Source organism: Amblyomma americanum, chromosome 8, assembly GCF_052857255.1.
Source record: "Amblyomma americanum isolate KBUSLIRL-KWMA chromosome 8, ASM5285725v1, whole genome shotgun sequence".
In the NCBI taxonomy this organism is placed as follows: Eukaryota; Metazoa; Arthropoda; class Arachnida; order Ixodida; family Ixodidae; genus Amblyomma; species Amblyomma americanum.
In genome coordinates this window covers 6,131,628-6,143,027 of record NC_135504.1, presented here as the reverse complement: position 1 = coordinate 6,143,027, position 11,400 = coordinate 6,131,628, and the positions used below count along the sequence as shown (strand labels likewise).

General features: G+C 47.6%; 1 protein-coding gene across 16 annotated transcripts in view; it reads right to left on the bottom strand.

Annotated features, from left to right (window-relative positions):
• LOC144100827 (uncharacterized) overlaps positions 1-11,400 on the bottom strand; it is a 60,030-nt gene that overhangs the window by 10,150 nt on the left and 38,480 nt on the right. For 15 of the 16 annotated variants that reach the window (XM_077633704.1, XM_077633700.1, XM_077633703.1 and 12 more), the window contains 5 exons: positions 9,069-9,434; positions 8,321-8,420; positions 5,504-6,088; positions 2,162-2,719; positions 1,496-1,575 (listed from right to left, as the gene is read on the bottom strand). In XM_077633704.1, coding sequence (XP_077489830.1) covers positions 1,535-1,575; positions 2,162-2,719; positions 5,504-6,088; positions 8,321-8,420; positions 9,069-9,434 — 1,650 coding nt within the window. In that variant the 3' untranslated portion in view covers positions 1,496-1,534. The remainder of the gene's footprint in view (positions 1-1,495; positions 1,576-2,161; positions 2,720-5,503; positions 6,089-8,320; positions 8,421-9,068; positions 9,435-11,400) is intronic. The other variant, XM_077633715.1, reaches the window with a different exon arrangement.

Genomic DNA, 11,400 nt, shown 5'->3' with positions numbered 1-11,400 from the left:
CTAAAGACAGCTAAAACTCAACGAAGCATTCCTCCGCATCACACAAGTGCATCGAAACAAAGCAGACTGCCCATGCGGCTAGCACATAGAGCCTTGATCAAAAGTCTTCAGGCCACACAGTTTGCTATTGAGTTGTACAGGTGAGCACATACAGGAACCCTGAACCATGAAGAAAAAAAAAGTTTCGAAAGGCGAGAACAAGGATTTTCCTTCAGAAATCTAGAGCTTCAGGGGTGCAATTAAGTGCTCCACACAACACACGTGGAAAGCAAACGATACGGCCTGAACCCTATCGACCAAGTGTGTGCATTAACGGCGAAAGCAGGCAGACACAACACACTAAACACGACTTGAAAAAAAAAAAAACACGAGTACCCCATGCCAGCAGAAGCAGCACAAGCGGTGAAGAGACAGCAAGATGCTACAGTGATCGCCAGCTCTCCCATCACTCCTACACCTGACCAACCCGGAAAACGCACACGAAAGCGGCATAGAAATAAATGTAGTGCTCAAACAGTTACGATGAAAAAAAGGACAAGACTAGTCGCTTCTCGGAAGGCTAGCTGGCAGCGAAGTCCGGAATGACAAGGTGAAGGGCGGGAGAGCAGGACACGAACACAACTGAACGCCGGTGCCGATGCCTCAGGGCACTGAGTCAACGGCCGATCACTGCAGCATGTCACCGCCACAACGCTATGCTTGCGCTCTGAGCAAGTGCTTTGTTCCAAGAAGAACAAAAGATACGCGGAAGAACCCTCAACTGCAGACCAAACACCTCAGGGAAACGAAACTCCAGGATATGCCTCGGACAAGTCGTAAAAGTATTGTGTGTACAGCAGTGAGCTCAAAGAATCACTTCTGTGATGCGGAAAACTGATTTTGATTCAGTGCCAACGAAGCACAGCTCAAATGCTGGAAATGAAAATGCTAATTGCACCTTTCCCAGGCTACCCTGTTCTTCAAAGTGATCAACCTAATGACCGTGACGATAAATCTTTGCCATATGCCTTATGCTTAAATATAACGGTGCAAAGATTTCACAGCTAAAACCTTTAGAAGATAACTGCAATTCTGCAAAATTTCTATCGCCAAGCCTGAGACGTACATGCAACCCGCATCACAAAAATGTTCTCAAAGCTGAATGATCATGAAACTCTTCAAGGTGGTCCTTGCGTGAATATGTTTGGAACTGTGTTGTAGCTGGTGGAACAGAGGGATGGCAATAAACTGGCCACAACACTTTCATCAGGCAGCACTCTCAATTTATTCCTGCACGATAGTGGCTTCAGTACGACATGTACAGTAGTAGTCCCGTTGGGGAAAAAACAAAGCACTACGGTCGGCCTTGCACCGACGATGGCAAGCAGTGACGTCGCAAAACTCAGTGCTCTGAGGTATCGTGGCACAACCGACTTGTGGGCAACAGAAGCGCAAGGAGTTTTTGCCACGGGAGTGCGACCATCGCGACACGGTGCTTCACGAGTGGGCACGGTACCTTTCTGGAGAGTTGGCGAGTCCGTGAGAGTGAGAAACTCTAAGTCGCTCCGGTGATTTCCTTGCTGTCCACAAAGACACCTTGTGATAAAATAAAAATGCACATCACAATGTCACACACGTCTCACGCACAGTGCAATATAAGACTGACTAACACGAAAATAAAGATTGGTGGTTTCCTGACCATCACGCAAGTCTCACCTGCCGGTGATGTATTGAACCCACCAGCTCACTGCTGCTCAATAGTTACCCCTCCTCCCAGAAGATGGCGACACCAGTACCACAAACTACATTTGTTTAGCCATTCTTTACAAAACACAAAAAAACAGTGCCCTGACAAATGCACTGCAGGCTCTAACTGCCCAGTAATACGATGAGGAAACTAGGACACAAGTTATATGCACAAATATTACCCAAAATTTAATAGTCTGAAAATGCAGGTTTCAGTCATTAGTTTCACATTAGCAGAAAATCAACCTTATTCACTGCCTCTTACATGGAAGTTTTTGTTTCCTTGAGACCACTGAGCTATCTCTGCTAACCTAAAAAATGATCAACTCATAACACCTATATATATGAAATCTTAACAAACCAACTAGGCTTATGGCCTAATGTCCACCAGCCTCCAAGTCTACTAAAAGGCAAAAAGACAGCGCCAGCAACTCACCCTGGGGTAGCGAGAGAACCAGGTTCTCGCTGTCCACTTCCAGTGAACATATGGGCTCGAAGCCACTAATGTCCAGGTAAGGCACGTTGTCATCATCATCATCCACTTCATCAGCCTCCCCATCACCCGCCTCTGTTGCCACCACCACACTGTCCTGACTAGCTTCGGGGCTTGGCTCTTTGGTTTTCACTTTGACATCCTCCGACGACTGCCGCGTCACTCTGCTGCTCTTGGCCGAAGGAGGCTCCACTTCATCTTCATCCTCCGGCTTCCATTCATCATCATCATCACCCCCCTTCCCGCCAGGACCACTGTCCGCAGCTTCACTGCTGCTTCCCTCACTCTCAGACACTCTGAGGATCTTACGCCCCCTGGATGGCCAGCGAGCTGGGAGCCGCCGCTTCGGCTTTCTCTCAGATTCAACTCCCTTTTCTTCAACGCCGCCGTCATCATCGTCGACGTCCGTATATGCGCCCGGCATCAACTCTTCTCTCTCGATGTCAGACTCATCCCCCGTGGGTGTTCTTCCACGTTTGGCCTTTAGCCGCATCCACAGAACTTGAGTGGGCAAAGCAAGGCATAGATGAAAAAGAATTAAACATTGGCCAGTCGACACATACACTGCGAAGCCTCTTGCAAGGAAATCAAAAGGTAGTATAGTAAGATGGGCCTAAAAGCAGCATTAAATTGAGGCCTGAAATTAAACAGCACACAATGCAGTGAACTATGAAAGGGAAAATTATGGAAACCAATCCAATGGCCCAGATTGCCCAGACTTCAATGGGCAATCAATTACCTCCTTTTTGCATTACATGCCCTGCTCATGTCGATTTCTCCTCAATTTTTATCAAGATACCATTCACTACCATTTGTTCCCTGACCCTGAACTTCCTGTCTCTTAATGTTACACTTATTTCCCTTTCCATATCTCTCTGCACTGTCCTGAACTTAAGGGGAAAGCTGGTCTTAGAAAAAAAAAAATCTTCAAGAAACATGTATTTTTGCGTGCTGATTCCAAATATGTGATTCAATTTTATGTAAAACAAGTCCTTGTGCACTTATATAGTAATGCTATGCACCTTTTTGCCGAGAGCTTTCAATAAATTTTGTTGCAGAAAACTTGCTAGAGCACACGCCATTGGCTTTTCTTGACACCAAGCTATGCAATAAGGGCAAAATTATTACCCTGCCTATCATAGAAGCTGAGTTGCAGGGTTTTGAATTAGCCACTCCACAAACAGGAAGAAAAACTTCTATATTCATGATGATTTCAAAATCCTATAACTCACCTTCTACAACAGGCAGGATGATAATGTTATCCTTATTGCTACCTTGATGTCAAGAGAAACCAATGGCATGCAATCTAACAAGTTCCCTGCAGAAGAATTTGTTTCAAACTCTTGGCAAAAAGTTACATAACATAATGCATAAGTGTGTAACGACTTAGACATAAAATTAAATTATATTTGGAATCAGCATGCAAAAATGCATCTTCCCTGAAGTTTACATAATTGTAACTTTGTTAATAAAACTCTATTTCTAAGACCCTCTTTCCCCCTTAATTTGAATCCTTTTGATTAGCCTCCAAGTTTATGCTGCATAGGTGATCACTGGCTTGGTACAACTAATATATACTCTCTTCCTAAGGGATACTGATAAGCTGCTATTAATGACCTGAGATGAGAGCACGTGGTAAAACCAACACCTAACTCAATTCTAACCCACCTAACCTAACTCTTATTCTCATGGTTATTTTCAAGGTTCGCACTTGTAGTCACTGCTTGCATATATGTCTATTCCCGAGTGGAACCCTGCAATCTGCCTCAATACAGTAGCAGCCGCAAATTTGCAAGCACTACATGCATCTCTAGGGTTTGTTGCGAACGCCATCATGGAATTCATTGTCAAACGTACCATGCAGCTCTTAGAATATCACTAGCTTTGAGTTCAATAATACTTTCGTATCGAAACAAACAAACAAGAATCTATAATATACATCAATGAGGCACGATAAAAATAAAAAAAATGGCTTCTTAGGCCTGAAAGCTTTGGCAACCAACCCGTTGCGCCACTATCATTGCAAACTTTAAAAAACATTTAAAAAAAAGTGAACACTTGCTCAAAAAAGGGTAACAATCAGAAACTTTGCCCCTAAAAGCAAGACGAGCTCACCGCATTAACTATGCAGAAAGTGGAGCCGAAGCGTCCCCACAAAGAGAACCCGCACAATTACTGCATAAACTTGTGTGTTTTAAAATTCAGGAGTAAATTTTGAAGGTGCGGGCCGGCCATATACGAATTTAAGAAACTTATAAACAAATTTTTTTTTCTCAATTGTCTAGTCCAAAACATGAGGTGCGGGCCCGTACATGGTTGCGGCCCTTAAGGGAGATTATATGGTATAACTTACTGCTGCTACCACCACTGCAATGACAATGGCAATACAGTGGAGCCTCGATAATTCAAACCCATTTAATTTGTCTAAGTTCCAGTAAACCACAGGTGACGCTTAGGTCGCATCAAACTCGCATGTTTTTCAAAAAACGTGCTCCAACTTATCAGCATGCGCACCAGTTCTCTTGGAACAGGCCATGCATTTATCTTGCTGCCCTACCCAGAGAAGCAAAACCATGCAACAACACACCTACAGCCCAGCAATGAGCAGCAGCCATGTGCTAGCAACCATGGCAACCAATCATGCTGCTGCCTTGAGCTCAGTTAAAGTAAAGCCTCGGTTATTCGGACCTCGAGAGGCTGCGAAAAACATACAAAGTATCCGAAGGTCGAATTATCAAATTGCTCCCAAAAAACTACCAGAAAATGTTGCAGTTGGTCACCTGCTTTTCAGATGCAAACTGCATGACTATGATTCGCCACTGCTCTGTCAAGCACTGCATTGCCTGCACACTGTTGGGAATGTCCAAGCGTAACCACTCCAAAATGTTATGTCTTAGCAGCCTCCACCATGGCGTGACGTGGTAGCAGTCTCCTCACAAGCAACGCTGTGGCATGCAAGAAGGCTGCACCACATGTAATGCAAACAGCATTTAACTGCAAACTGGTGCAAAATTACGGCACCCAAGAAGAACCACAGCAAGGAAGTGATGCTTCTGCGCAGCGAAAGGTGGGAAAGGTGAACGAGCACCAGAGAGGTGAGAAACCAGTGAAAAGGCCTAGCACGTGCTGACACGTCCCTAATGAGGCTGCCAGTACTGCTGCTAACCCTTAATCTGAACTTCGCTCGGTCTGAACAAACTTTTAGTGACCTTTGGGTTAAGATTACCGAGATTCAACTGTATATACGCGCACACAAAAGAAAAAAGGGGGGGAAGCCCCACTCACGTTGAACGTCACGCGCCCGCTTCTCCGTGATGCCATGCACTCCCATGAAGGCGGCCTTGCACACCTTGCGCCGGAGCGTCTTTGAACCAGGCGCAGGCAGCCAGTACACCCACTTGCATCTGCCTTTCGGGCCAGCAGCGGCGTCAGAAGCGGCAGAGCCTTCTTGCGCTTTCCTCCGCTTCTGGCGCTCGCGCTTGGCTTTGCCCCCCGTGTACATGCGTCCCAGCAGCACGCGTAGCTGCTGGTCGGGCTCGAGGCGGCCAAAGTTCGCGTGCAGTCGCTCCTTGTAGGCCACCGGGAGCCGGTCGTACCGGCAGGTGCCCAGTTGGCAGAGACAGGCTTGGCGTAGTGGCCGCTGCGCATGGTAGGGCATCCGGCGCTTCTGCTCCTTGGCGCTGTCTTCCTTCTTGCCATCCTCGCCGCCCTGTTGGCTGTCCAGGTATGTCTGCCACTGCTGAACAAGCTTCTCCACATCTTCTGCGGTGGGTTGCTTGGGCTCTTCCTTCTTGGGCGGCAGCGCCGGTTTCCTCTTGGCCACTGCCATTGGCTTGATAGCAACGGTGGCGATGATGGTGCCGGCATTTGCTGTGGGCATGTTTGCGAGGGGAATTGTCGGCCTGCCTGCCTCGTCGACACGAAACCGCGGCCGTAAAGAAGCAATGACGAAAATTGCAGCCAGGAATAGAAAAAGCACACACCCTCGAGGGTAAAAGGCCTGCTTTACACACTGGCCCGGATGCCAGCACTCCGCTACAGCAGCTCATGCCGTATTTGCAGCCTAAAAACAATGCACACACACAAAAAAGCTCTAGAATCATGTTCAATCTAAGCTCGGATCTAAGAACCAATCTGCTAAATTTTGTACCAAGAGTTTTTATTCTTATTTTTTATGCTCTTTAGTCCCATTATTGTCATTTCTACGCCCAAAGGCCATACCTTTGAATGCCAGTGGCACCATGTAAACGGCCTCCATACCGCCGCATATGATGAGAATGTACCATTAGCAGCTTCTGCCCTTCAGTTTCATAGAAGAAAAAAAGTTGCTAAGCGTGTCAGTCACAGCCAAGGAGTAAACCTGATGCATCTTCAACGTCTAAAGCGACACTTCTGCGTAAATATCTTCCTTCTTGCAACATGCCAGAAACAATGACATCCTTTTCCAATAAAGCTAAACTCCCAATAAAGCTTACACTGGGTTCACAAGTGACACATGCAAGGTCCAAATCGCAAATGTATCCGAGACCAGTCAGTACTGCTCTCGCAACACACTTGCAATAACCAGCTGTGCTGCTGCAAGTGGCAAGAACATAAATCCCAACCCATGTGCCAATCGTGCACCACACTGACCGAATTTCATAGCTGAAAACTTCGAGCATTCAGCTACAACCTTCAGAGGCTCCAGGAGTTTCGTTTCACACACACATCCAAAAGCGAAAAGAACACAAGTGACCAAACAGCTTCTACTGCAAGAGACGAGAGGAGAAAGAGGATTGCTGCCTTTTAGCGAACCTTTCTCTGGCCACCTCAAATCACGTAACACAATTTGTTTGTCCTTTCACTAATTGCATGACTGCTTCTTGTAACTGCCCATAAAAGCCCCTCGGCTCTATACTCGGTCACAACTCGAGTATGAAGCAGCAAATGTCACCTGAAGGAGGTTCTCCAACCAATGATGTCAACCCATTGTCGTGATCTCGTAGTCAACCACCTTTCACCTGTTACAGCCCCCTGGCAGGCGCATGACATCGTAACAACAGGTCGACACTTATAAGCTGGAGGGCTTCCTTCGAGCCACATGTGCCGCTTTTTTTTTTAATTTGCGTTTGATTGCTACAAACCAGTCCACTAAGAATATCGTTTTCCTTCCCATAGGCTATAATGATCAATGATGTCTGGCAACATCACAAAATTTTTGAAATAGCTCAGTTTGTTTTATTATATATTACCATAATGCCGCATATAAATAGACTCCAAATATGAGTTAACCCCCCCTCAATAATTTACAGCCCCAACGACAAAAGAAAAGTTAACTCGAAAAGTCAACGCGCTACCCCCCCCCCCCCCCCCCCTTCTCAAGACGTCAAAGCATAATTTGTATAACGACACAATCACAAAGCCAGAAGTCACAGGCAAATGAAAATCAAAGGCTTTGAAACGGCTGACTAGCATCAAACTAAACTACCAGCAGTCCTGTACTTTCGAATTCTAGCAAAATGCGCGCTCCAGAGGTTACCAGATCACCAGCATGAGTAAGCCACGTCAACGGCAGGCAATTCTAATTTTCTTAGCGGAACTGGTTTTCACACATAATTTGGCATTTTTTTCTTCTTTCTCGCGCATGGAGCTCCATGCATATTCCGGAAATGGGCACCAGCTTGAGGCGTGTACTACCCGCAGCTCAGCCAAAACTACTTAGACCCCACAAACTGACCAGCTCCGCGTATGGGTCAACCCACCACTCCTCCCCCAAACACAAATTTTAGATGGCAATTTTTAGAAGAAAAAAAAGAAGTCTACTTATGCGCGGCAATATACGGTAAGTGATTGTGCAAATGGCACGGCAAAGTTGGTTTCCATCTAACAAAGGAAACTGGATAATAAAGAAGCAAAAAGGCTGTTTTTAGAAAAAAAGCATCTGCTTATGCATGGCAATATACGGTAAGTGATTTTGCAAATGGCATGGCAAATTTGGTTTCAATCTAAACAAAAAAATCTGGATAACGAAGAAGCAAAAAGAAGAAAACAGCTTCTTTAAATATGCAATGCCCACACCAGCACCCCAGTGGTGACAGCACGTCACACCCAGGCCCTCCTCACCACTTGGTGTTCTGGAGATCTTCAGCGACGGTTTGGGCGGTATCCGCTTCTTCTTGGGATCGTCGATGTAGCGCGGCGTCGGTGGCAACGCCGCTGGGTGCTGCGAAGTCAGAAATTGCATGCAGGGAGGGGTGGAAATCCCTGAAATAGTGTTTCTCCACTCTCAACTCTCCGACCTATGACCACAGACCTTTGACCACAGGGACTTTTCGGATTATCACAGAAGAGTGTAAAACAACAAGGCAGGTACACATAACATTGCTCAACTATGCACAGAGTTCACGAGCTGCCACCACTGCACTCAACGATGCTACAGTCATGCTCTACCGACTCTTGCCACAGCTGCGGGAGCTCGGAGAGACTCATGGTTGCTCCATTGCTGGCTGCTGGAGCTCTGCATATGCCTGTTTTCACATCCACAGGACATATCCATCTTTTTTGATGTAACTCAATGATTATCAAATTTCTAGCCTCTCGTTGGCTAAGGGTCACCTTTATGCTTGCTACCACCTGTGTAATGCAACATGCAGCACATGTTCAACAAAGAATGTGGTGCTCGAACCGCCACAGTTTCAAACATGTTGACAGTTTACGACAATCCAGGAACTGTACTGTGGCCATTTGTGAAGTATAATCATGCACATCACTCAAAGCTTTTAAAGGAATTTAAATTTCCCCAAAATACCAATTGCCTGCGAAAAGCTAAACAAACGCCACAGTTTCGAGCAGACGAGGTAGAAACACTCACCTTGATGAGCGAGACAATTGGCTCTGTCTTGGATGGCGACGGCTTGCTGACAGCCGCTGACACGCTGGGTGGAACATGCACCTGCAGGATCGGCTTCGGAGGGGCCTGCAGTGCAGGTGGCTTTGGGGGCACCTGAAGTGTCGGCGGCTTGGGAACATTCACTCGCACGGTTGGCAGCTGAACCGATGAGGAGGCCACGGTTGTTACCGGCGTGGTTTGTCGCACCACCGACACTTGCTCAGTGCCCGGCCGCACGGTGGGAGGGGTCCCCATCTGGCTGCGCACCAATGTCGTTCCTGGGGGCAGGGTCAGGGTAGCCCCAGCCCTCTGCAGAGTCATGGGAGGCGGGGCTCGAACCATGCGAACCTTTTAGAAAGAGAAAGCCGCATGGAGGTGGTATCAAAAAAATGAATGAGGTTCCTGGCTCAAAAGATCACAAACCAAAATTTAATCACTGCTATAAAGTGCCCGTCATTACATAACACTGTGGAACCTATGCAAGCAGTGCACCTGTAAAAGCATATCATTCCACCACATATCATTCTTACTTCTCAAAGCCTACGCTGGGGTTGTGGTGAAAAACTGGAGCTGTATAACATGACATGCTTGGAAGTGGAAATCATGGACAAGGCAGTCTGGCATTCAGTTACTGAAGCCTTTCATTATAACTTTCACAGGTGAGCTACTTTTTGGGCACAGGTAGAGCAAGTGAGATGAGGTCTCGGAGAAGGGCAGGACGAAAACGTGTAGAGGTAAAATAAAGGGCAGGGCATTGCCAGTCGCAGTGCTTGAGTTTTGTCACAACGAAAAATGACTGTCCGTATTCTGGACACATGAAGAGCTACTCTTCAGACATGGACATAGCCAGCATGAAGAGACGTACAGTTGAGCCCACATATAATGGCCCCACTTGACGAACTTTCGCTTATAACGAATGAGACCTGCGCGACCATCAAAATATACATTGTTTCAACGGCACAAAATCACACGTATAACGAACGTCATTAATCCCTGCTGATCAGTTACAGCGAACGGACGGCGTAAACTTGGCGCCGCGATGCGAGATGCCGGCGCGCGGCATGTTTTCCCGAGACTCATTGCAGGCCAGCTGCCCGCCCCGTTTCACGCCGCTCTCGAGCGAGCTACCCATCTCTGCCGACGCGCCTTCCAACGCCGCCCTCCCACCCCTCCTCACAACTCTGCTCCCCTCTCCTCACTCTCTTGCAAATCCGCGCGTGGCCTCCGCGATCAACCACGCCGCCGGTGCCGATCGCGGAGGCCACGCTCCGTGAAGCAGGCCTTCCGTGGGAGTCAAGAGTTGGCTGCACCGACGCTCACGGACGACCCTCATTGGTCTCTCCACTGGCACTGTGCATGTTTATCTTTAGCCTGATTGGCCTGATTGCCGCCTGTGCACGTTGCACGTATACCCCATCACGCGCTTTTGTCACTCTTGTTGCGGTAAGGACATTTCGTTGGCTTCGTTCAAATCTCGGGCCCTAGTTGTAATTCGGGATGGCGAATGGGAACACTGTGCTCATTTCCATTGTATTCAGTGGTAGAGATGGTGAAAGCGGCCTAGGCGGAGGTGACGGCCACTGGCGAGCGGAACTGCTCCCCGCAAAGCCGGCTTCGTCGACACAGTGTCTGATGCCGAGCCTGATGCTTCGGAAGATGACCAGCCCAGCGGCGATTTGTGGCAGCGCGTTGTCGACTCCGACATGGGGGGTCATGACATTGGTTGGAATGATTTTATTTCTGTCGATGACGACGCTGACAACGCGGAACCGTACATGGAGGAGGGGATCGTTTCTGAACTTCAGGACGAGAGTGACGCGGAGGAATAAGATGAGGATGAAACTTTGGGGCCAGCACCCGTCAGCGTGCCTGTAGCAATGAGCTACATAGAGAGCCTCAGACAACTTATCTATGCCAAGGGCCTCAGCGATAGCACGCTTCTACTTCAAATAAACTGGGGCCGAATTCGGTACCGCTCTCAATCATAAAACGCTAATAAAACGCTCACAATGCGCCACCATATTGCCCACTCCTATTGGTCGGCCTTGACCGACAACTTTTGTGTCACCGGCGGCTGCTATTTATGTAGTGAACACGGCTGAAGTGATGACGTTGTGCACCTAATTATGCGGACTTAAAATTGAGAGCGAAAAAGGTAGCTCTTAAACCGCTCAAAATCTTTGGGAGCGAAAATGGCGGCTGTTTACAGCGTCCAATACGTGGGTGGCCCACAAGCAACAGTGTAAGGGGTGCATGAAGAAGATTTTGATGCGCAGGACGAGTTATTTCGACCCTTTGACTTAGGAAGGAGACT